The sequence below is a fragment of the Oncorhynchus clarkii genome, chromosome 2, assembly GCF_045791955.1.
Source record: "Oncorhynchus clarkii lewisi isolate Uvic-CL-2024 chromosome 2, UVic_Ocla_1.0, whole genome shotgun sequence".
NCBI lineage: Eukaryota > Metazoa > Chordata > Actinopteri > Salmoniformes > Salmonidae > Oncorhynchus > Oncorhynchus clarkii.
In genome coordinates, this window is record NC_092148.1 from 43,962,734 (window position 1) to 43,989,814 (window position 27,081).

At 42.6% G+C, this 27,081-nt stretch overlaps 1 protein-coding gene across 8 annotated transcripts in view; it reads left to right on the forward strand.

Annotated features, from left to right (window-relative positions):
• Window positions 1-27,081, forward strand: part of LOC139368229 (Kruppel like factor 8) — a 115,251-nt gene that overhangs the window by 29,741 nt on the left and 58,429 nt on the right. For 7 of the 8 annotated variants that reach the window (XM_071106936.1, XM_071106944.1, XM_071106954.1 and 4 more), the window contains one exon: window positions 16,006-16,188. In XM_071106936.1, the coding sequence (XP_070963037.1) occupies window positions 16,141-16,188 (48 nt within the window). In that variant the 5' untranslated portion in view covers window positions 16,006-16,140. Of the gene's footprint in view, window positions 1-15,627; window positions 15,691-16,005; window positions 16,189-27,081 lie in introns of those variants that run through there. The other variant, XM_071106962.1, reaches the window with a different exon arrangement.

Genomic DNA, 27,081 nt, shown 5'->3' on the forward strand with positions numbered 1-27,081 from the left:
TGGGAGTCTCCAGCTTCAGAGATTTTGTAGTTCGTTCCAGTCATTGGCAGCAGAGAACTGGAAGGAAAGGCGGCCAAAGGAGGAATTGGCTTTGGGGGTGACCAGTGAGATATACCTGCTGGAGCGGGTGCTACGGGTGGGTGCTGCTATGGTGACCAGTGAGCTGAGATAAGGGGGGACTTTACCTAGCAGGGTCTTGTATATGACCTGGAGCCAGTGGATTTGGCGACGAGTATGAAGTGAGGGCCAGCCAACGAGAGCGTACAGGTCGCAGCGGTGGGTAGTATATGGGGCTTTGGTGACAAAACGGATGGCGCTGTGAAAGACTGCATCCAATTTGTTGAGTAGAGTGTTGGAGGCTATTTTGTAGATGACATCGCCGAAGTCGAGGATCGGTAGGATAGTCAGTTTTACGAGGGTATGTTTGGCAGCATGAGTGAAGGATGCTTTGTTGCGAAATAGGAAGCCAATTCTAGATTTAATTTTGGATTGGAGATGCCCAATGTGAGTCTGGAAGGAGAGTTTACAGTCTAGCCAGACACCTAGGTATTTGCAGTTGTCCACATATTCTAAGTCAGAACCGTCCAGAGTAGTGATGCTGGATGTGCAGGCAGGTGCGGGCAGTGATCGGTTGAAGAGCATGCATTTAGTTTTACTTGCATTTAAAGAGTAGTTGGAGGCCACGGACGGAGAGTTGTATGGCATTGAAGCTTGTTTGGAGGTTAGTTAACACAGTGTCCAAAGAAGGGCCAGAGGTATACAGAATGGTGTCGTCTGCGTAGAGGTGGATACGAGAATTACCAGCATCAAGAGCGACATTATTGATGTATACAGAGAAGAGATTTTGCCCGGGAATTGAACCCTGTGGCACTCCCATAGCGACTGCCAGAGGCCCGGGCAACAGTCCCTCTGATTTGACACACTGAACTCTATCAGAGAAGTAGTTGGTGAACAAGGCAAGGCAATCATTTGAGAAACCAAGGTTGTTGAGTCTGCTGATAAGAATGTGGTGATTGACAGAGTCGAAAGCTTGGCCAGGTCGATGAAGACGGCTGCTAAGTACTGTATTTTATGGATGGCGGTTATGACATCGTTTAGGACCTTGTGCGTGGCTGAGGTGCACCCATGACCAGTTCTGAAACCAGATTGCATAGCGGAGAAAGTACAGTGGGATTCGAAATGGTCGGTAATCTGTTTGTTGACTTGGCTTTCGAAGACCTTAGAATGGCAGGGTAGGATAGATATAGGTCTGTAGCAGTTTGGGTCTGGAGTGTCTCCTTCTTTGAAGAGGGGCGATGATCGTGGCAGCTTTCCAATATTTGGGAATCTCAGACGATACGAAAGAGGTTGAACAGGCTAGTAATATGGGTTGCAACAATTTCGGCAGATCATTTTAGAAAGAGGGGGTCCAGATTGTCTAACCCGGCTGATTTGTAGGGGTCCAGATTTTGCAGCTCTTTCTGAACATCAGCTATCTGATTTGGGTGAAGGAGAAATGGGGGATGCTTGGGCGAGTTGCTGTGGGGGGTGCAGGGCAGTTGACCGGGGTAGGGGTAGCCAGGTGGAAAGCATGGCCAGCCGTAGAAAAATGCTTATTGAAATTCTCAATTATTGTGGATTTATCGGTAGTGACAGTGTTTTCAATCCTCAGTGCAGTGGGCAGCTGGGAGGAGGTGCTCTTATTCTCCATGGACTTTACAGTGTCCCAGAACTTTTTTGAGTTTGTACTACAGGATGCAAATTTCTGTTTGAAAAGCTAGCCGTAGCTTTCCTAACTGACTGTGTATATTGGTTCCTAACTTCCCTGAAAAGTTGCATATCACGGGCTGTTTGATGCTAATGCAGTACGCCACAGGATGTTTTTGTGTTGGTTAAGGGCAGTCAGGTCTGGAGAGAACCAAGGGCTATATCTGTTCTTAGTTCTCCATTTTTTAAAAGGGGCATGCATAGTTAAGATGGCGAGGAAAATCACTTTTAATGAATAACCAGGCATCCTCTACTGACGGGATGAGGTTTACGCAGACACACTTGTCTAAATTGAAGGGTCATGTGAAGGAAAAGCTGTAATCCCCAGCCACATCTAGGATGGGTCTCTACAGAAGGTGTAGACGGTACAGTCAAGTGGTTACTTGCAGTATCACATATAGATAGTGTCAATATTAATAAAATAATACCCAGTATGTACCAGAACAATATCAATAACGATATCAGTGACAGATGAGGTAGTTATTTGCATACAATCAGGGCTAAAGTGGCTGAGCAGCAGGATAAAAAAAAATAGTAGCAGCAATTTATGGCGTTTGTGTGTTAAGAGAGAGTCATGTGAATAGAGGCACTGCAGATAGTGCTGATGACTGGGAACTCTTCCCCCAGTGATGAACTGGTCTGTCCGAACCGCGTGTGATCAAGATAATCTATATTCGGAGAGCCTGTTTCTGTCCTGCCCTTGACTTTGGTGCAGGGCACGTGATGTCCATAGGCTCTTCGTCGCAAAACTCCCTGATCTTCTCAAAAACATAAGTTTGTCTAGCTGTGTCCAGTCCAGGTGGTGCTTGTCCAGGCAGACCATCTATGGGAGGAAGGATGGTCGACCGATTATGATTTTTCAAAGCCGATACCGATTATTGGAGGACCAAAAAAAGCTAAACCATTTTTATATATATATTTGTAATAGTGACAATTACAACAATACTGAATGAACACTTTTATTTGAACTTAATACATCAATAAAATCTCTTTAGTCTCTAATAAATAATGAAACATGTTCAATTTGGTTTAAATAATGCAAAAACAAAGTGTTGGAGAAGAAATTAAAAGTGCAATATGTGCCATGTAAGAAAGCTAACATTTAAGTTCCTAGCTCAAAACATTAGAAGATATGAAAGCTGGTGGTTCCTTTTAACATTAGTCTTCAATATTCCAAGGTAAGAAGTTTTAGGTTGTGGTTATTATAGGAATTATATAACTATTTCTCGCTATGTTCTTATAGGCACTTCAGTATTGCCAGCCTAATCTCGGGAGTTGATAGGCTTGAAGTCATAAACAGCGCAATGCTTGAAGCACAGCAAAGAGCTGCTGGCAAACGCACGAATGTGCTGTTTGAATGAATGCTTACGAGCCTGCTGGTGCCTACCACCGCTCAGTCAAACTGCTCTATCAAATATCAAATCATAGACTTAATTATGACATAATAACACACAGAAATATGAGCCTTAGGGCTTTTAATATGGTCAAATCCGGAATATGGTCAAATCCGGAAACTTTATTATTTCAGTGAAATATGGAACCGTTACGTATTTCATCTAATGGATGGCATCCCTAAGTCTAAATATTGCTGTTATATTCCACAACCTTCAATGTTATGTCATAATTATGTAAAATTCTGACAAATTAATTACGGTCTTTGTTAGGAAGTAATGGTCTTCACACAGTTCGCTACGAGCCAGGCGGCCCAAACTGCTACATATACCCTGACTCTGCTTGCACAGAACGCAAGAGAAGTGACACAATTTCCCTAGTTAAAATAAATTCATGTTAGCAGGCAATATTAACTAAAAATGCAAGTTTAAAAATATATACATGTGTATTGATTTTAAGAAAGGCGTTGATGTTTATGGTTAGGTACACATTGGTGCAACGACAGTGCTTTTTTCGCAAATGCGATTGTTAAATAATCACCCATTTGGCGAAGTAGGCTGTGATTCGATGATAAATTAACATGTAACACATCGATTATATGCAACGCTGGACAAGCTAGATCAACTAGTAATATCATAAACCATGTCTAGTTAACTTGTTACGGCTAGACGTTCCGCTAGCGGAACCCCTCGACAACATCCGGTGAAATGGCAGAGCGCCAATTTCAAATTAAATTACTATAAATATTAAACTTTCATGAAATCACACAGGCAATGCATCAAATTAAAGCTACACTTGTTGTTAATCCAGCCAATGTATCCGATTTCAAAAAGGCTTTACGGCGAAAGCAAACCATGCGATTATCTGAGGATAGCACCCCACCAAACAAACACATAACATTCATATTTCAACCCCCCGGGCGCGACACAAAACGCAAAATAACCATATAATTCATGCCTTACCTTTGAAGATCTTCTTTTGTTGACACTCCAATATGTCCCATAAACATCACAAATGTTCCTTTTGTTCGATTAATTCTGTCGATATATATATCCAAAATGTCCATTTATTTGGCGCGTTTGATAAAACAAAAACACTGGTTCCAACTAGCGCAACATAACTATAAAATATCAAATAAGTTACAATTTAATTAGGCTTTTTTGCTGACGTTTACTGAAACTGGCCATATTCAACGGGTGTTGAGCGTTGGTAAATTCATCAGTTATTCTGCGATCTGGCACACTCAGACTAGAGTGCTCTGAAACACTTGTTGCAGTGACACACTACTGAAATGGATACTTTTTTGTTAAGTTTTAGTACACGATACATAAAAAATAGCAGCATTAGACAAGATTACCTACACATACTGACCATCTCAAATAGACAGAAGCGTGCTATATGGCAGACCTATCCACACGCATCTCTCGGCATGTCCAGCTAGCTAACATTAGGCTATAACTAGCAATGCAAATGGCATTCTGCGATAACATTACTACACAGATCATACACTCTGGTTCACACTGTGCAATGCCATAGGAATTATCTCAAGCCCCCACGCAAACTCTGACCATTTTACTCGACCTAGCAGAGCTGTTTAGGCTCATGTTATCCAGAGCGTTGGTGAATGTGACTGTGCTCCTGGCAACAATTTAATTACACTTTTTTGCCAACGTTTACTGACGCCGGCCATATTCAACGGGTGTTGAGTGTTCGTAAATTTGTCAGTTATTCTGCGCTGTGGCACACTCAGACGAAAGTGCTCTGAAAGAGTTGTTACAGTGTTAGTCACATTCTATTGAAATGTCACTTGTTGTTTGTGTACATGGATTTTATAATGTTGTGTGTTTTTCCCCAACACCACTTTCCATCAATGTGTATAGCAGACCCTCATGCCAAATTGAGTCAATAGGTTTTTTGAAATCAAACAAAGAATGTGAAGACTTTGCCTTTGTTTTGGTTTGCTTGTTTGTCAATTAGGGTGTGCAGGGTGAATATGTGGTCTGTCGCATGGTAATTTAGTAAAAGCCAATTTGACATTTGCTCAGTACATTGTTTTCACTGAGAAAATGTACTGGTCTGCTGGATTTTCCCAAGGTTGCTGTTGACGCATATCCCACGGTAGGTATTGGGGTCAAAGTTGTCTCCACTTTTGTGGATAGGGGTGGATCAGTCCTTGGTTCAAAATTTTGGGGAAGATGGCAGAGCTAAGGATGATGTTAAAGAGTTTAAGTATAGCCAATTGGATTTTGTGGTGTGTATATTTTATAATTTAATTGAGGATACCATCAACACCACAGGCCTTTTTGGGTTGGAGGGTTTGCATTTTGTCCTGTAGTTCATTCAATGTAATTGGAGAGTCCAGTGGGTTCTGGAAGTCTAGGGCCAAAAAGATGGGAGAAGTGGATTACCCATACATCCCTGTTTTGGATAGATCACATACACACTCACTCACTCACTCACTCACTCACCCACCCACCCCATACCACTCTCTTCTCCAAGCGCTCTGTGATCACAGAATGTAGCCGAGTACAGAGAGAGAAGGGAAAGGAATAGAGGAATCTAGCATAGTTAGCCACCCTGTGCCTGCAGCCTTGACTGGCTCTGTATGTACAGTGCATTCAGAAAAAATTCAGACCCAGCCTTATTCTAAAATGGATTAAATTGTTCTGTTTTTTTGTCATAAAAAAACGGTATCACATTTATATAAGTATTAAGACCCTTTTACTCAGTACTTTGTTGAAGCACCTTTGGCAGCGATTTAGAGCCTCAAGTCTTCTTGGGTATGATGCTACAAGCTTGGCACACCTGTATTTGGGGACTTTCTCCCATTCTTCTCTGTAGATCCTCTCAAGCTCTGTCAGGTTGGATGGGGAGTGTCGCTGCACAGCTATTTTCAGGTCTCTACGGAGATGTTTCAAGTCCGGGCTCTGGCTGGGCCACTCAAGGGCATTTAGAGACTTGTCCCGAAGACACTCCTACGTCGTCTTGCTGTGTGGTTAGGGTCGTTGTCCTGTTGGAAGGTGAACTTTCAGGTCCAGAGCGCTCTGGAGCAGGTTTTCATCAATGATCTCTCTGTACTTTGTTCGGTTCATCTATTACTACCACACATTGATGCCAAAGCTAAGAACGCACTCAACCAACTCTGTAAGACCATAAGCAAACAAGAAAAAATTCATCCAGAAGCGGCTCTCCTAGTGGCCGGGGACTTAAATGCAACCAGAAACTTAAATCAGTTTTACTTAATTTCTATCAGCATGTTAAATGTGCAACCAGAGGGAAACAAACTCTAGACCACCTTTACTCCACCCATACAAAGCTCTCCCTCACCCTCCATTTGGCAAATTTGACCATAATTATATCCTCCTGATGCCTGCTTACAAGCAAAAACTAAAGCAGGAAGTACCAGCGACTAGCTCAATACACAAGTGGTCAGATGATGCGGATGCTACGCTACAGGACTGTTTTGCAAGCACAGACTAGAATATGTTCCGGGATTCATTCACCTGCTTCATCAATAAGTGCATTGACAACATAGTCCGCCCAGTGACCGTGCGTACATATCCTAACCAAAAGCCATGGATTACAGGCAACATCCCCACCGAGCTAAAGGTTAGAGTTGCCACTTTCAAGGAGCGGAACACTAATCCGGACACTTATAAGAAATCCCGCTATGCCCTCAGATGAACCATCAAACAAGCAAAGTTTCAATATAGGACTAAGATTGAATCCTACTACACCGGCTCTGACACTCGTCAGATGTGACAGGGCTTGAAAACTATTACGGACCACAAAGGGAAACCCAGCCGCGAGTTGCCCAGTGACGCGGCCTTCCAGACGAGCTAAATACCTATTTATGCTTCGAGGCAAGCATACGTAAGAGCACTAGCTGTTTTTGACAACTGTGTGATAACGCTCTCCGTAGCCGATGTGAGCAAGATCTTTCAACAGGTCAACATTCACAAAGCCGCGGAGCCAGACGGATTATCAGGACGTGTACTCATAGCATGCGCGGACCTACTGGAAAGTGTCTTCACTGACATTTTCAACCTCTCCCTGACTGAGTGTAATACATACATGTTTCAAGCAGACCACCATAGTCTCTGTGCACAAGAACACTAAGGTAACTTGCCTAAATTACTACCGACCCGTAGCACTCACGTCATTAGCCAGGAAGTGCTTTGAAAAGCTGGTCATGGCTCACATCAACAACATTATCCAAGAAACCTTAGATCCAATCCAATTCGCATACCGCCCCAACAGATCACAGGTGGACTTTATTTAACTAATTATGTGACTTCTGAAGGCAATTGGTTGCACCAGATCCTATTTAGGGGCTTCATAGCAAAGGGGGTAAATACACGCACCACTTTTCCGTTTAGAATTTTTTTAAACCAGTTATTTTAAAATTTCACTTCACCAATTTGGCCAATTTTCTGTGTCCATTACATGAAATCCAAATAAAAGTCCATTTCAATTACGGGTTGTAATGCAACAAAATAGGAAGAATACCAAGGGGGTGAATACTTTTGCAAGGCACTGTATGTAAAAATGCTGTTCATCAACTACAGCTCAACATTCAACACCATATACCCTCCAAACTCAGCATTAAGCTTGAGGACCTGAGTCTCAACCCATCCCTGTGCAATTGCGTCCTGGACTTCCTGACTGGCCGCCCGCAGATGGTGAAGGTAGGAAACAGCATCTCTACTTCGCTGATCCTCAACACAGGGGCCCCATCAAGGGTGCGTGCTCAGCCCCCTCCTGTACTCCCTGTTCATGACTGCAAGTCCATGCATGCCACCAACTCAATCATCAAGTTTGCAGACGACACAACAGTAGTGGGATTGATCACCAACAACTACAAGACAGCCTAAAGGGAGGAGGTGAGGGCACTCTGCGTGTAGTGTCAGGAAAACAACCTCTCACTCAACGTCAACAAAACAAAGGAGATGATCGTGGACTTCAGGAAACAGCAGAGGGAGCACCCCCCTATCCAAATTGACGGGACAGCAGTCGCAATTGGGTTCTGGACTTCCTGACGGGCTGCCCCCAGGTGGTGAAGGTAGGAAACAACACATCCTCTGCGCTGATTCTCAACACAGGGGCCCCTCAGGGGTGCGTGCTCAGTCCCCTCTTATACTCCCTGTTCACTCATGACTACATGACTGGCACGACTCTAACACCATCATTAAGTTTGCTGATGACACAACAGTGGTAGGCCTGATCACCGACAATGACGAGACAGCCTATAGGGAGAAGGTCAGAGACCTGGCCGTGTGGTGCCAGGACAACAACCTCTCCCTAAATGTGATCAAGACAAAGGAGATGATTGTGGCCTACAGGTAATGGAAGACCGAGCACGCCCTCTTTCTCATCGACGGGGCTGTAGTGGAGCAAGTTGAGAGCTTCAAGTTCCTTGGTGTCCACATCACCAACAAACTAACATGGTCCAAGCACGAAAAAACCTTGTACCCCCTGGGAGACTGAAAAGATTAGGCATGGGTCCTTAGATCCTCAAAAGTTTCTACAGCTGCACCATCGAGAGCATGGTTGCATCACTGCTTGGTATGGCATCTGCTTGGCCTCTGACTGCAAGGCACAGAGCGTAGTGCGTATAGCCCAGTACATCACTTGGGCCAACCTTTCTGCCATCCAGGACCTACAGTTGAAGTCGAAAGTTTACATACACCTTAGCCAAATACATTTAAACTCAGTTTTTCACAATTCCTGACATTTAATCCTAATAAAAATTCCCTGTCTTAGGTCAGTTAGGATCACCACTTTATTTTAAGAATGTGAAATGTCAGAATAATAGTAGAGAGTGATTTATTTCAGCTTTTCTTTCTTTCATCACTTTCCCAGTTGGTCAGAAGTTTAAATACACTCAATTAGTATTTGGTAGCCTTGCCTTTAAATTGTTTAACTTGGGTCAAACGTTTCGGGTAGCCCTCCACAAGCTTCCCACAATAAGTTGGGTTAATTTTGTCCCATGCCTCCTGACAGAGCTGGTGTAACTGAGTCAGGTTTGTAGGCCTCCTTGCTCGCACATGCTTTTTCAGTTCTCGCCCACACATTTTCTACAGGATTGAGTTCAGGGCTTTGTGATGGCCACTTCAATACCTTGACTTTGTTGTCCTGAATCCATTTTGCCACAACTTTGGAAGTATGCTAGGGATCATTGTCTGTTTTGAGGACCCATTTCTGACCAAGCTTTAACTTCCTGACTGATGTCTTGATGTTGCTTCAAAATATCCATATCATCTTCCTACCTCATGTTGCCATCTCTTTTGTGATATATGATGCTGCCACCCGTGTCCTTCACGGTTGAGATGGTGTTATTTGGCTTGCAAGCCTCCCCCTTTTTCCTCCAAACATAACAATGGTCATTATGGCCAAACAGTTCTATTTTTGTTTCATCAGACCAGAGGACATTTCTCCAAAAGTACGATCTTTGTCCCCATGTGCAGTTGCAAACCATAGTCTGGCTTTTTTTATGGTGGTTTTGGAGCAGTGGCATCTTCCTTGCTGAGCAGCCTTTCAGGTTATGTCGATATAGGACTCGTTTTACTGTGGATATCGATACTCTTGTACCTGTTTCCTCCATCTTCACAAGGTCCTTTGCGGTTGTTCTGGGATTTATTTGCACTTTTTGCACCAAAGTACGTTCATCTCTAGGAGACAGAATGCGTCTCCTTCCTGAGAGGTATGACTGCAGTGTGGTCCCATGGTGTTTATACTTGTGTACTATGAACGTGGTACCTTCAAGCGTTTGGAAATTGCTCCCAAGGATGAACCAGACTTGTGGAGGTCTACAATTTCTTTTCAGAGGTCTTTGCTGATTTCTTTTGCTTTTCCCATGATGTCAAGCGAAGAGTCACTGGGTTTGAACGTAGGTCTTGAAATACATCCACAGATACACCTCCAGTTGTCTCAAATGATGACAATTAGCCTATCAGAAGCTTCTAAAGCCATGACATCATTTTCTGGAATGTTCCAAGCTGTTTAAAGGCACGGTCAACTTAGTGCATGTAAACTTCTGACCCACTGGAATTGTGATACAGTAAATTCTAAGGGAAATAATCTGTCTAAACAATTGTTGGAAAAATGACTTGTGTCATGCACAAAGTAGATGTCCTACCCGACTTGCCAAAACTGTAGTTTGTTAACACGAAATTTGTGGAGTGGTTGAAAATCGAGTTTTAATGACTCCAACCTAAGTGTATGTAAACTTCCGACTTCAACTGTATATTTCATTTTTTAGTATAATTTATTTTTTCATTTTTAAGTCAAACTTGTTCAGTGGTCTTCCATATCACTCCTCAATGCTGTTCACAGCCAAGTCATTGTCGAACTGCCTTCTATTTGCTGGCATCAGAGGACACAGCTTGGTGGTGATGTCCATCATCTTGGACTGTTATTGCCCTGTTGCTTATTTAGATTGCATGGGCGGTCATAATGCACCCTCCTACTTTGACTGGGACAGTCAGGCACTATTGGAATATAAAAGAACACCAAAATCCCTGGATATGTGAGTAGATATGTTATTAGAGAGGTAGCAATGCTGTGTGTGTGCTCAACCGGAAAACGAGGGTGACAATTCAGTATGGGGTGCACCTCTGACTGGCTAGAGATCGTGTGTGTGGTGTATCGTTACTGATTCAAATAACCCATGGAATGTCAGAATACAATTACAGGGTTTTATATTCATTATAGGAATAATAGATGTAAGCTAGTATAAATTGCTGATCACCTCTTATGGGAGCAGGTAGCACAAATATATTGCTTTATGCTAATGCTATGTAGGTAAGTTTTTACATTTTGGTAGGGGCGCGTCAGTTCTAGCTAGGTGTCTTTCACTGTGTGTGGTGTACTGATTCAAAGAATCCATTTCTGAATATAATTCATTATCGGGCTAATAGATTGAAGTTAGATTTAATTGCAGATCCCTTATGGGAGCCGGTAGCATTGCTAGTCTATGCTCACTAGCTAGTTAGCTAATTAAATATGTTCTCAGATCTACTTAGCAAGCTAGTTCTTACCAATACAGGAGTTGTGTCCCTAGATAAGCATATTCTCAGAACTGTATTTACCTTCAAATAACAGAGAATTCCATTGTCAGAATGATAATAAAACCTCCCAGGAAAGCTTTCAGGGAACAATTGTAAAACATTCTCAGAATCTCCCTTCAACTTAAACATGTATGTTCCCAGAACAGAGGAAATGTTCACTTTCGTTCTTAGAGCATTTAAAAACCGGTCAGACTTGGGGGTCAAAAAATGTACGTTCCCACAACTTCCAAGGAACCAAATGTGCTAGCTGGGCTGTCACTTTTACAGTGGGTGTTGGGAGAGGGCACAGCCTGTGTGTTTTTAGCAGGGGGAGGGGTGTGTGCTTGTAGCGGGGGTAGGAGGGTTTGTGTGTAGCAGGGGGATGTGTGTGTGTAGTGGGGAGGTGTGTGAGCAGAGCCACACCCAGGCTGATTGGGGGACCACACCTCCGTGAGGAATCTGCTGCAGCTGGGTCACATGTCTACCCCTTCTCTCTCTCGCTCGCTCTCTCTCCAATTAAATTGAATTCAAAGGGCTTTATTGGGATGGGAAACATATGTTTACATAGTTTGTCACTTTATTACCTATCCCAATCAGAAATTAACAGTAAACATTACACTCACAAAAGTGTCAAAAGTTCTCTCTTGCGCTCTGCTAAGCTGTATTCTGGCATTCTGCTAAGGAGCTGGGCTGTGGAATTTCCATCTAAAAGGACCCATGAGCACCAACATGTGAAGTTCATAGGAGCATGTCAAATTGGGACCGACCGACCAAATCAGTCTTAGGTGGCAAAATTTCAAATAGTTTTTTTTACATTGGATAAAAGCAAAGACACAGAGCTACAAAATGGTATATCATACACTGCATTTGAGGAACAATGGGAACGTAGTTCTGCTTTGAAAGTTGATAAACTTGTAACCTCATTTTTGAGAAAATGGCCTTTGAATGTTTTGGTACACCTACTGGAGAGCCCTTCTTTGTCTACACCCATTCAGCATCTTTCACACCCTCTTAAGCTTTAGCCCCACCCATCTCTTTAAGGGTTGATCTGAGCGTTCTGTACCAAGAGCAGTCCAGCACCCAAGCTAACTAACTTCCAAACACACATGTGAAAACAGTTCACTGAACATTGCTTGCCCTAGCAGATCTGGTTATGCTGTTTTGTTATCCAGAGCGTTGGTGACCGCAAATGTGCTGTCAGATTGTCCATTTGTAAATTCAGAGCTTTTCGCTCTAGGAGCATTCAGAGCACATACTGGACTCTCTGACCGATGAGTAAGGTTGATCCGAACGTTATGACCTCACAACGGCAGTCAAACACCCAAGCTAACTGGCTAACATTGGCTAGCTACTTCCAGACACATGATGAGAGAACACCCCACTCTGACCATTTTATTCCCCCTAGCAGAGCTGGGTGACTGTAATTGTGCTACTGGCAACAATTTAATTATGCTTTTTTAGCCGACATCGGGATAATTTCAACCGGTGTTGAGCGTTCGTATATTCATCAGTTATTCTGCGCTCTGGCACACTCCGATCGTCTATTGTTAAAACAATTAACCATAATCCCAACTCATGACGTTACTACCCTGCATGAATCTGCAGGTAGCTCCTTAAAACGACTTTTAATAACACTGCTAGCTTAGGTTAACTGCTTTGAACTCCAAGCACAGATGGGACACATGAAAATTCATTTTTATTTAGGCAATAATCATGCAAACACATTTATTTTTATTGTGGCACAGCGTCAATGAGATTCAAACCTATTATCTTTTGTTGTGTATCCATGGAAAGTCCACTACGCCACCAGGTTGGAGCTATCATGATATGTTTGTTTTTTTTACTCATACAAAGCTGTTCATTTTTGTTTGTTAAAACAGACCCCATTTTTAAGGAAACAAGCACTCATTAAGATCAGGTGAGGCCAACACACCTTAACACACTTAACAAGATAGAGGATAATGAGAGTTTTGTTGATGCTGACAACAAAATGTATATGTTTTTTAATGACGTTTTTAGAAGTTTTTTTGTAATGTTACTAAGGTTTTCTTTTTTTTAATGGAAAGCTTTCTTAATGTTCTGAGGAAATGACTATACATAGAACCGTGAGGAAAACTTGCCGAAGTACTGAAATTCCCACAGAAGAACATAGTTCAGTGAGCGTTAAGAAACCATTTGAGAACATTCCCAATGTCAACCCAGTTGGAAAACCTTCCTATAACATGAACAAAATGGATAAATGTTATCATGTTTGAACTTTTAGGAAACGTTCTGTTAAAGTAATGAAATACCAAGAAAATAACATTGTTTTGTCAAGTTCCTTAAATGTTCTGAGAGTGTTCCAAAGCCAAGCAACTATCCTGCACCATTCCCAGAACGTTGTGGGAAAGTTGTATGCAAAATAACCATAGGACAACCACTCTCTCACCAGGCTCTAAGAAAACATGGTCTTCAGAACGTTATGTGCATGCTGGGTTTACTGTACTGAACTCTACCGTTAATCTAACGCCTGCCTCAGACCACTCGTAGAACAGTGTGTCGTTAGATGTTTTTTTGCACTCCAGCATCACTTTATACACAGAAGATCTCCTTTAAACAAAGAATTACATGGTTTGACTGCCGATAACTTCAGAATAAAGTTGACTACAGTAGAAATACAAAGTTGCCAATGTCTTTGCAATTGATACAGACAAGCGACGTATAAAATGATACTTCAAATGAAATCCAAGATGACTGCATTAAAATATATCACATTGACATACATTTCATGTTCAATCAATTGAGTTGTATTTTGCTACTTGTAGGCTACTGTCTGTAATTTGTCTTGATTTATGTGTAGCCTAACAGCAATGATGTACCAAATCGTGATTTAGTGCATTTTCTTTCATTGGGTAAGAGTTACAATAAGCCGCCTCAGTATTTGCAGCTGTAGGTTGTAATATCTCTCGAGGAGCTGATCTGTCGTCAGTATTGTTGAATAATTATAATGTTAAGGAAAGATTTTATTTGAGAAAGCTGATCCGAGTGCAGCGCTCCTTTTTTTCAGATCCTATCAGTATCGTCACATGCTCCAATGACGCACGTAGCAACCGTTCTCTCTTCATTGTGATTTGGCCTTGATGGAGGTCCTTGACGATCTTCTTGGCCTTCCTGAAACGCATGTTGGCCGTTGATGGGAAGATGCTAAGTTCCATCACTTCCAGGAAACCGGACCCTGTGCTCTACCGTGCTGTACTGTCCAAACTTGGGAACCATAGACATCTAGGATCCTTTCACATTTGATCTGGTCTGGACCAACCAAATGTGCTCTTGTTTGGGGGTCGAGCTCATTACAATAAGAGCCAGTGATTAGAATAATACCTAAATATGCAAAAAATAATGATATTGCAAATTTCTACCTTTTTGAGTTCCTAGGTACATCACCATGAAGATAATGATATTTATAAGCATAATTATGAATTTGTGTAGAGTACAGATCAGGGACCTATGATTCCGTTACCGTAATTCCGTTACCAGATGTAAATCCACTTCACCTACTGTACTTCAATAACCAACATTTTATTCATAGCTGACACCCCATTCTTTCTGCAGACATCTTTTAATCATAATTCGTAGCCGATATTTACGAGTTTTTGGAGAATTTGGTCGCATAAATAGCTGAGGGAGATTTTACTGTAATTCTGTCACTGAACTTCTGCAGTTCTTCCAGTAAATATGTTTTTGTGAAATGTTCTTTGTAAATTGTTTATGTAGTCCTTGTGCATAGAGGTTTATGGTTAAACTTTGAAATCAATGCTTTTTGTTTGGCATACATTTTAAAGTGAAAACTTGAGTCAAACCGTAATTGCGTTACCGTGGAACTGTGTGTGTGTGTGTGTGCTTGATTACATAGACCCACAAAGAATTCAGAAACATTAAAATTTTGATAAACTGAAATACCACAGTGTGCCATCACAGCAGCAAGACGTGTGACCTGTTGCCACAAGAAAAGTGCAACAAGTGAAGAACAAACACCATTGTAAATACAACCCATATTTATGTTGATTTATTTTCCCTTTTCTACTTTAACTATTTGCAAATTGTTACAACACTGTATATATATACATAATAGGACATTTGAAATGTCTATTCCTTTGGAGCTTTTGTGAGTGTAATGTTTACTGTTCATTTTGTTTATTTCACTTTTGTTTTATCTATTTCACTTGCTTTGTCGAGAGAGAGAGACTCCCCACTCCCCTCTGCTTCTAGAAAAGGGTGTGACTGTCTACCAGTGAGAGAGAGGGAGGGGACATTCTTGTTGAGCTACTCCTCCCTGTTTCTCTCTTTCTCTTTCGGTCTCATTAACTTACTAGCAGGGCAAGGATTAGGCTTTCTCTCTCTCGCTACATATATGTCCCTATTTCCTTCTGTTTTCCTCTCACATAAGACTACGCTTTATTGTATTTCTCTCTACACCAAATTAGTATTTTTGTTTGTGAGTAGTAGGCCTACAGTTTGAGAAGAGGTAATGCTGGGTATATTTGTGTGGGTGGCACTACTCTGGTTGTCATTTCCTCTTCTTACCTGTCTCTACTCCTCCCCATCCCCCCTGTTCTCACCTCTCCTCTAATGGTTCTGTTGTCTTTCCCTCTCTACCTCTATCTCACCCATCCTCTATCGCATCTGTCTGTTGCATGTCAGCGTATGTAGCAGTTGGCTAACATGTCTTATCTCCCAGTGTAGCAGTAGTCTAACAGTACCCCTGTACAGATAACTGTGTGTATCTCTCTGTCTGTCTGTCTGTCTGGCTAACAGTCCTCTCTCTCCCTCTCCTCTGCAGTGCCTGTCGAGTCCTAAGGCCAGCGGTGGTGCCAGCTCCCAACCACAACCCAAGAAGGAGTCCCAACCCCAGCAGCCCAAGTTGACCAAGAAGGAACCCAAGACAGAGCCTCATACCCAGGAGGAGGAAGAAAACATGCCCTCAGTACACATCAAACCAGAACCACAGGAGGTGGAGTCCACGGTGAGAGATTGAATGAGGGGTGGAAGAGTGGTGTAGAGGAATGGGTGGATGGAGGGTTTGGGGAGTGTCGGGTGGTGAAGAAGAAGGGGATAGAAGACTTAAATTGAAGAGAAAGAGTTCTGGGTGGATGGTTGTAGAGAGAGAGGCTACAGGAAATCGAGTCTGGGTCTGTCTGTAGATTGTTAGAAAGGGCAGAAGAAATGGTGGCTGGAGAGGAAAGAGAGAGTGTTAGAGAGAGAAGGGTGTAGAGCAGGGCTGTTCATTGTCGGTCCTGAAGGGCCAAAGCACTTCTGGTTTTCATCCTCTCCTAATCAGGACTGATTCAGACCTGGGACATTAGGTGAGTGTAGTTAACTACCAGGTAGAAACAAAAAGCAGAAGTGTTTCGGCCCTCCAGGGCCAGAATTGAACAGTCCTGGTGCAGATAAGACGACTGAGGGTGAATGTATTGTGTAGGACAGATTCCCTGTCATACGGAAAGGGAAATCATGCCAGCTCTATAGGTCTACATTACATTTCTCTGTGCATGTAGAGATAGAGTTGGGTGAGCTGTAGCGAGAGAATGTTACCCATAAAGTTCCGCTGATATTTTTCTGAGGGTTCAGAGAATATTCCATCAACATAATTTCAAACATACACAGAAAACGGTTGCCATGTCCTCAGAATGTAAGATATTCATGTTCTAGACATGTTTAATGGGAACGTTGCCAGAACATGTCTGTGTGTCAGTTGTGGCCTGATGGTCCCAAAGAAACACCCCCCCCCCCCCACAAAAAAGACATTCATTACACATCACGCCTTGTTACTGTTGCCCATCAAGGCCCTGGTTGGTGAACCAACCACTGATCCATTCACAGCTCTTTTTGTCTGTTGGCAAGGGATACTCACACACATGATGACATTGTGCATGTTTATTTATACAGTAATTATTATTCAACATGTCCTCAGCTGGGATTTGACCTCATAGCATTCAGATCTTCCTGCTACGCCACCATGTCTGTGTCAGTTCTTAGCTCATTTCACAATTCTCACGTCATTGATTTGATTGACTTATTTGTAGTTGTCTAATGTTGGTGGGGCATATTAAACTGTTTTAATGATACTCCTCAATCACTATGATCAATAAGTTTTTCATGAGTGTACTTTTAACAGAGCTGAGATTTACTTTGAAGTGCATTCACCCTATTGCTTACAACTATCAAGTGCCTAGGGAGGATGGGTTAGGTTTTCTTCTGGACAGGGCCTAACTACAGTGGGCCAAAAAAGTATTTAGTCAGCCACCAATTGTGCAAGTTCTCCCACTTAAAAAGATGAGAGAGGCCTGTAATTTTCATCATAGGTACACTTCAACTATGACAGACAAAATGAGAAGAAAAAAATCCAGAAAAATCACATTGTAGGATTTTTTATGAATTTATTTGTACATGCCAGTGGTTCCCAAACTGTGGCGGCGTATAATTTCTTCTCGCATCTACATGCTCTACTTGTTTCACCTTTTCCCTTCGCTTGTGGACTTCAATGCACAACACATCAGCTGTCTGACCAGGCCAAAAAATCTTTCCAAGCCAAACATTCTTATCATAACTGCTAACCGCTACACACAGCCTACATCGTTGTCACCATATTAACATCATAGTCAACATAGGTAATAGAAATAAGGTGTTAGTAAACCCGCTACAATCATGCAGTAGTACAGTGTACAGTCAGCAGCAAGCAGTTTAGCAGTTACATCGGTGGGCCCAGGTGGCAATAATTTAATACAACCGAAAGCTTACCTTGACTTGGAAGAGTTCCAGTGTTGGATAGCCATAGACAGCTAGCTAACATAGCATCCCTCTCTGTTTGAGCTAGGTGTTTGAGTAGGCTAAACTAGCTAGCTGCATTTGCTAGCTGAGTAAGTGAAAGTGAAAAAGAAATACAACAAAATATAGTTATCTCTCTCTCCTTCGCTTCTCCTTCATTTTTGAAGAAATTAATTTGTTCAAAACTGATGGCCAACTAGCTGAAAAAGTTTGAGAGCGTTTATCTAATGTTCCCTCGTTAGATTTGATCTAATCTCACTCTGGCTGGCATTAGTTGTTGATCTTGTTGATGTGCATGACTGAGGTTGTTTGATCAATAGAACTGTAAAGTTCCCAAATGTCAGAGGAATCCCGTGGTATTTACATAAAGGCCCTGCTGCCTGTAAACACACAGTCCAGTTCAAAGTGAATGATGGCAGGCCCTACTGCCTGTAAACACACAGTCCAGTTCAAAGTGAATTATGTCAGATGGCTTATTTGCATAAAGGCCTACTGTACCTCTGATTGGCTATAGCGCACCATTCTGCCTAGACTCCGGTCCTGGACGAGACAGATGTTTTTATTTGGTTTTATTTACTGCAGTGTCTATTTCTTGTCCAAATGCATGGCTGCTTTCCCACTCTATATTGCTATAGAACTTTCACAAATGCCTTAGTCTACGTCATTCCCAAACATTGCATGAATTGATGGAAGTGTGAAAATGATATTTTGCTAAATGCTGTCAGTTCCACTTTAATATCTCATGTTCTGAGAACTTTCTCTAAAGTTGTGGGAACATTTGTTGTTACCTGGGAGAGCTTTCAGAGGGGAGAGGGAGAGAGAGAGAAAGGGGTGGAAAGAGAGGGAGGAGGGGTGGGCAGATAGGGTGGGGGGCTGGGTGGGTCACAGTTGCATTAGGCATAGTTTGAGAGGGGTGTGGTTGGGTTGTTGTGTGTGTGTGTGTGTGTGTGTTGACCACCCCCTCAAGGAAGCCGCCCAGTAAGAACACAGCAGGATAGTGGGTTTCCTGTCCAGAGATAAGGGGTTCGTCCCAAATGGCACTGTATTCCCTACACAGTGCTCGACTTTTGACCAGAGCCCTATAGGCCTGGTCACAAGTAGTGCACTGTAAGTGGATATGGGCTGCAATTTGGGACACACTTAAGTTTCCAAACACAGCTGACAGACTAACTGCTACATGGGCTCTATTGGACTCTACTCTGGACTCTTTTGAGGGGCTCTACTGGGCACTGTTTAGTATGACATATCTGCGGTAAACCGGGGGAAAAGGTCATGTTTTTGTTGTTCAAATTAATAAAAAATAAAAAATAAATCTCCCATTTTGTGCTAAACAGGACCCTGGTCTGGACCTTACCAGACAAGGAACTGGGAGATGGATAGAGCCTGAGAGAAGAGAGAAAGGGAAAGGGTGTAAGAGATGGACATAGTGAGAGGGAGATGGGAAAAGAGAGACACACACACTCAATGAGATGCAGAAGTACAGTACACACACTACCGTTCAAAAGTTTGGGCTCACTTAGAAATGTCCTTGTTTTCCATGAGAATATACATGACATGAGTTGCAAAATGAATAGGAAATGTGGTCAAGACGTTGACGAGGTTATAAATAATGATTTTTAATTGAAATAATAATTGTGTCCTTCAAACTTTGCTTTCATCAAAGAATCCTCCATTTGCAGCAATTACATCCTTGTAGACCTTTGGCATTCTAGTTGTCAATTTGTTGAGGTAATCTGACGAGATCTCACCCCATGCTTCCTGAAGCACCTCCCACAAGTTGGATTGGCTTGATGGGCACTTCTTACGTACCACAACAGCTCAATAGGGTTGAGATCCGGTGACTGTGCTGGCCACTTCATTATAGACAGAATACCAGCTGACTGCTTCTTCCCTAAATAGTTATTGCATAGTTTGGAGCTTTGCTTTGGGTCATTGTCCTGTTGTAGGAGGAAATTGGCTCCAATTAAGCGCCGTCCACAGGGTATGACATGGCGTTGCAAAATGGAGTGATAGTCTTCCTTCTTCAAGATCCCTTTTACCCTGTACAAATCTCCCACCACCAAAGCACCCCCAGACCATCACATTGCCTCCACCATGCTTGACAGATGGTTCACTCCTCCAGCATATTTTCATTTTTTCTGCGTCTCACAAATGTTTTTCTTTGTGATCCCGAACACCTCAAACTTAGATTCGTCTGTCCATAACACTGTTTTCCAATCTTCCTCTGTCCAGTGTCTGTGTTCTTTTGCCCATCTTTTATTTTTATTGGCCAGTCTGAGATATGGCTTTTTGTTTGCAATTCTACCTAAAAGGCCAGCATCCCGGAGTCGCCTCTTCACTGTTAACGTTGAGACTGGTGTTTTGAAGGTACTAGTTAATGAAGCTGCCAGTTGAAGACTTGTGAGGCGTCTGTTTCTCAAACGAGACACTCTATTGTACTTGTCCTCTTGCTCAGTTGTGCACCGGGGCCTCCCACTCCTCTTTCTATTCTGGTTAGGGCCAGTTTGCGCTGTTCTGTGTAGGGAGTAGTACACAGCGTTGTACGAGATCTTTAGTTTCTTGGCAATTTCTCGCATGGAATAGCCTTCATTTCTCAGAACAAGAATAGACTAATGAGTTTCAGAAGAAAGGCCTTTGTTTCTGGCCATTTTGAGCCTGTAATTGAACCCACAAATGCTGATGCTCCAGATACTCAACTAGTCTAAAGATGGCCAGTTTTATTGCTTCTTTGATCAGAACAACAGTTTTCAGCTGTGCTAACATCATTCTAAAAGGGTTTTCTAATGATCAACTAGCCTTTTAAAATGATTAACTTGGATTAGCTAACACAACGTGCCATTGGAACACAGGAGTGATGGTTGCTGATAATGGGCCTCTGTACGCCTATGTAGATATTCCATAAAAAATCTGCCGTTTCCAGCTACAATAGTCATTTACAACATTAACAATGTCTACACTGTATTTCTGATCAATTTCATGTTATTCATGTTACAAAAAATTAGCTTTTCTTTAAAAAAAAAAGGAAATTTCTAAGTTACCCCTAACTTCTGAACGGTAGTGTACATTCACACCCTGCTTTGTCACTCCCCTCCCTTACCACCTCTCCCTTCCTCACCCTCACTCTTTTTCTCTCTCGCCCCGGCTACCACTATCATTTTCTCTCAGTTTTTTTTCAATACAAGGGCTTTATTGACATGGGAAACATATGTTATCATCGCCAAAGCAAGTAAAGTAGATAATCAACAAAAGTGAAATAAACAATAAAAATGAACAGTTAACATTACACTCACAGAAGTTCTCTTGCTCTCTGAGTCTCGCCTAGGCCCTAATAGGATATATCGAGGGAGGCTTCCGCTCTCTGGTAGCCATGGCAACGGGGTTCTGGTGGGAGTTGGAGCCTGCCTGCCCACACCCCTCACACACACACCCCTCCTCCACCCCTTCACTGCTACCCCAATGCAACTCTCCCCTCCATCCCCCACAACACACCACTACTACACCCAAAGGCACAAACAAATACACACAGTAAAACTGACACGCATGCGCGCACACACAGATAAACCCACACAAAGACACACACACATACACACAGACACACACACACACACACAAAACTTGTTGCCTGCTAGAAATACACATTTTCATTTGAATCTCACTCACTCACTCTCTCTCACACACACACACACACACACACCCAGGGACTTGTCCTCCAGCTATCTGGAGCGCTAATGCAGAAAGATGTGTACCACACCCACTCTACCCACTCCATTTACACACACACACACACACACCCACTCTACCCACTCCATTTACACGCACACACACTCACCACACATTACTGTAGTATTGCTAGGATGCAGCTAGCGTTCCATCTCTATTCACCCACAATCAGTCATGGTGCAGAGTGATGATGTCATCGTTGGCCAGTGCGAGCAATTTTTCCTCCTGGACCAGAAATAACAGTAACTCCACGTTAGGTTATGTATGTGTGTGTGTGTGTGTCATGTTGGGTTGTCAGAACATTCAAGACTTTACACTGACATGTTTGTTGTCTTTGACCGACGGCTCTTCATTTTGTGTGTTGGTGTCTTAGATTCTGTGTTTTAAGCTGTTGTATCTACAATCAACATTGGGTTCCACCCTGCTTTTAAAGCACAGATTACAGTGAGGCTAATTGAAGGTTATCACTAAGGTCTATAGGCTGAGGGAGTATCACAGGGTATAAACACACTGTCAACATTTGGACAATTAGGTTGTAAAGACACAGTTTGACACAGTTTGATGTCAGTCAGCTCTGCCAGAGAGGCTTGTTGTTGTTGTCTGCTGGATATAGGCTATGTTTAAGTATTAACCCTAGGGTGTGTGTGTGCCTGCATGCGTCTATGGGAATTGGTCTATATGGATAGGGCTCATTTTAAATGTTTCTTACCCAAGAAATATCGAAAGCATGTGCATAACCTTGGTAGCAATTAAAAGGGAACATTTACATTTGACATTTTAGTAATAATAAATATATATATTTTTTACATTTTAGGGAGTGGATCAGCTTTAATATTGCGGATAAATTGTTGCTTCCATCAATGTAATACCTACAGTTGAAGTCGGAAGTTTACATACACTTAGGTTGGAGTCATTAAAACTTGTTTTTAGCCTCCTGGGTGGCGCAGTGGTTAAGCGCCAGCTGTGCCATCAGAGTTCCTGGGTTCGCGCCCAGGCTCTGTCGTAACCGGCCGCGACCGGGAGGTCCGTGGGGCGACGCACAATTGGCCTAGCGTCGCCCGGGTTAGGGAGGGCTTGGTCGGTAGGGGTGTCCTTGTCTCATCGCGCACCAGCGACTCCTGTGGCGGGCTGGGCGCAGTGTGCGCTAACCAAGGTGGCACGGTGTTTCCTCCGGCGCATTGGTGCGGCTGGCTTCCAGGTTGGATGCAGTGCGGCTTGGTTGGGAGGACGCATGACTTTCAACCTTCGTCTCTCCCGAGCCTGTACGGGAGATGTAGCGTTGTAGCTACTACAACAATTGGATACCACGAAAAAGGGGTAAAAAAAAACTGTTTTTCAACCACTCCACAAATTTCTTGTTAACAAACTATCGTTTTGGCAAGTCGGGTAGGACATCTACTTTGTGCATGACACAAGTCATTTTTCCAACAATTTTTTACAGACAGATTATTTCACTTATTTATTCACTCACTTCCTGTGGGTCAGAAGTTTACATACACTAAGTTGACTGTGCCTTTAAACAGCCTGTGCAAGTCAATCCCAGAACAACAGCAAGGACCTTGTGAAGATGCTGGAGGAAACGGGTACAAAAGTATCTATAAAACGAGTCCTATATCGACATAACCTGAAAGGCCGTTCAGCAAGGATAAAGCCACTGGTCCAAAACCACCATAAAAAAGCCAGACTACAGTTTGCAACTGCACATGGGGACAAAGATCGTACTTTTTGGAGAAATGTCCTCTGGTCTGATAGAACTGTTTGGCCATAATCGTTATGTTTGGAGGAAAAAGGGGGAGGCTTGCAAGCCGAAGAACACTATGCCAACCGTGAAGCACGGGGTGGCAGCATCATGTTGTGGGGGTGCTTTGCTGCATGAGGGACTGGTGCACTTCACAAAATAGATAGCGTCATAAGGCAGGAAAAGGTTGTGGATATATTGAAGTAACATCAAGACAGATCAGTCAGGAAGTTAAAGCTTGGACACAAATGGGTCTTCCAAATGAACAATGACCCCAAGCATACTTCCAAAGTTGTGGCAAAATGGCTTAAGTATTGAAGTGGCCATCACAAAGCCCTGACCTCAGTCCTATAGAACATTTGTGGGCAGAACTGAAAAAGCGTGTGCGAGCAAGGAGGCCTACAAACCTGACTCAGTTACACCAGCTCTGACAGGAGGAATTTGCCAAAATTCACCCAACTTATTGTGGGAAGCTTGTGTAAGGTTACCCAAAACATTTGACCCAAGTTAAACAATTTAAAGGCAATGCTACCAAACACTAATTGAGTGTATGTAAACGTCGGACCCACTGGGAATGTGATGAAAAAAATAAAAGCTGAAATAAATTATTCTCTCTACTATTATTCTGACATTTCACATTCTTAAAATAGAGTGGTGATCCTAACTGACCTAAGACAGGGGATTTTTATTAGGATTAAATGTCAGGAATTGTGAAAAACTGAGTTTAAATGTATTTGGCTAAGGGTTATGTAAACTTCTGACTTCAACTGTACATACATACATACCTATATACATAGATACATACTATATATATATACATATATATATATATATACACACACACATAAACATTCACACATGTACTCGTACATACACTACCGTTCAAAAGTTTGGGGTCACTAAGAAATGTCCTTGTTTTTGAAAGAAAGGCAACATTTTGTTTTTGTACATTTAAAATGACACCAAGTTGATCAGAAATACAGTGCAGACGTTGTTGATATTGTAAATGACTATTGTAGCTGGAAATGGCAGATTGTTAATGGAATATCTACATCGGCGTACAGAGGCCCATTATCAGCAACCATCACTCCTGTGTTCCAATGGCACATTGTGTTAGCTAATCCAACCCACAAATGCTGATGCTCCAGGTACATAAGTAGTCTAAAGAAGGCCAGATTTATTGGTTCTTTAATTAGTACAACAGTTTTCAGCTGTGCTGACATAATTGCAAAATGGTTTTTTAATGATCAATTAGCCTTTTTGAAATGATAAACTTGGATTAGCTAACACATTTCTAAGTGACCCCAACATTTTGAACGGTAGTGTATATACATACATGTACAGTGGGGCAAAAAAGTATTTAGTCAGCCACCAATTGTGCAAGTTCTCCCACTTAAAAAGATGAGAGGCCTGTAATTTTCATCATAGGTACACTTCAACTATGACAGACAAAATGAGAAGAAAAAAAAATCCAGAAAATCACATTGTAGGATTTTTAATTAATTTATTTGCAAATGATGGTGGAAAATAAGTATTTGGTCAATAACAAAAGTTTATCTCAATACTTTGTTATATACCCTTTGTTGGCAATGGAGTTGAGCAATGGGGTTGAGATCTGGAGACTGGCTAGACCACTCCAGGACCTTGAAATGATTCTTACGAAGCCACTCCTTCGTTGCCGGGCGGTGTGTTTGGGATCATTGTCATGCTGAAAGACCCAGCCACGTTTCATCTTCAATGCCCTTGCTGATGGAAAGAGGTTTTCACTCAAAATCTCACGATACATGGCCCCATTCATTCTTTCCTGTACACGGATCAGTCGTCCTGGTCCCTTTGCAGAAAAACAGCCCCAAAGCATGATGCTTCCACCCCCATGCTTCACAGTAGGTATGGTGTTCTTTGGATGCAACTCAGCATTCTTTGTCCTCCAAACACGACAAGTTGAGTTTTTACCAAAAAGTTATATTTTGGTTTCATCTGACCATATGACATTCTCCCAATCTTCTTCTGGATCATTCAAATGCTCTCTAGCAAACTTCAGACGGGCCTGGACATGTACTGGCTTAAGCAGGGGGACACGTCTGGCACTGCAGGATTTGAGTCCCTGGCGGCGTAGTGTGTTACTGATGGTAGGCTTTGTTACTTTGGTCCCAGCTCTCTGCAGGTCATTCACTAGGTCCCCCCGTGTGGTTCTTGGATTTTTGCTCACCGTTCTTGTGATCATTTTGACCCCACGGGGTGAGATCTTGCGTGGAGCCCCAGATCGAGGGAGATTATCAGTGGTCTTGTATGTCTTCCATTTCCTAATAATTGCTCCCACAGTTGATTTCTTCAAACCAAGCTGCTTACCTATTGCAGATTCAGTCTTCCCAGCCTGGTGCAGGTCTACAATTTTGTTTATGGTGTCCTTTGACAGCTCTTTGGTCTTGACCATAGTGGAGTTTGGAGTGTGACTGTTTGAGGTTGTGGACAGGTGTCTTTTATACTGATAACAAGTTCAAACAGGTGCCATTAATACAGGTAACGAGTGGAGGACAGAGGAGCCTCTTAAAGAAGAAGTTACAGGTCTGTGAGAGCCAGAAATCTTGCTTGTTTGTAGGTGACCAAATACTTATTTCCCACCATAATTTGCAAATAAATTCATTAAAAATCCTACAATGTGGTTTTCTGGATTTTTTTTTCTAATTTTGTCTGTCATAGTTGAAGTGTGCCTATGATGAAAATTACAGGCCTCTCTCATATTTTTAAGTGGGAGAACTTGCACAATTGGTGGCTGACTAAATACTTTTTTGCCCCACTGTATATACATACACACTTTGTTTTGTCATTTAGCATATGCTCTTATCCAGTGTGACTTACAGTGCATGTACCATAAGATAGCTAGGTCGGACAGTCACAGTAAGTAAAAATGGTCAAAATAAAGAAATTACAGAGGTTACAAAATTACAAAAGTCAGAGCTAGTAAGGGTGGGGGTGTCAAGTGAACAACAGGGTGTTTGTTATCCAGCAACACGCCAAGACACACCGTGGAGGGACACCGTTGAGTTGTCAACCGGGATGGAGAGGTCATGGAGCGGACAGGCCATCCCCAAGAGGAAGAGGAGCTCCGTCTTGTCGTGGTTGAGCTTGAGGTGGTGATATCCAAGCTGAGATATCTGCCAGGCACGCAGAGATGCATGTCACCACCTGGATGTCAGAAGGGGGAAAGGAGAAAAATAGTTGAGTGTCATCTGCTTAGCAGTGATAGGAGAGACCATGTGAGGATATGACGGAGCTGAGTGACTTGGTGTATAGGGATAGAAGAGGAGAGGGCCTCGTTCCATGCCCTGGGGGACACCAGTAGTGAGAGTATGTGGTGCAGGCACAGATCCTTTCCATGTCGGCTGGTAGGATTGGTCTGCCATGTATGATGCAATCCATAGCCTAAGACACCCAGGCCTGAGAGGGTGGAGAGGAGGGTATGATGGTTCACGGTGTTGAAGGCAGTGGATAGATCTAAGAGGATGAGAACAGAGGAAAGAGAGTCAGCTTTGGCAGTGCAGAGAGCCTCTGTGACACAGAGGAGAGCAGTCTCAGTTGAGTGAGCCGTCTTGAAGCCTGACTGGTTAGGGTCCAGAAGATCCTCTGTGACTC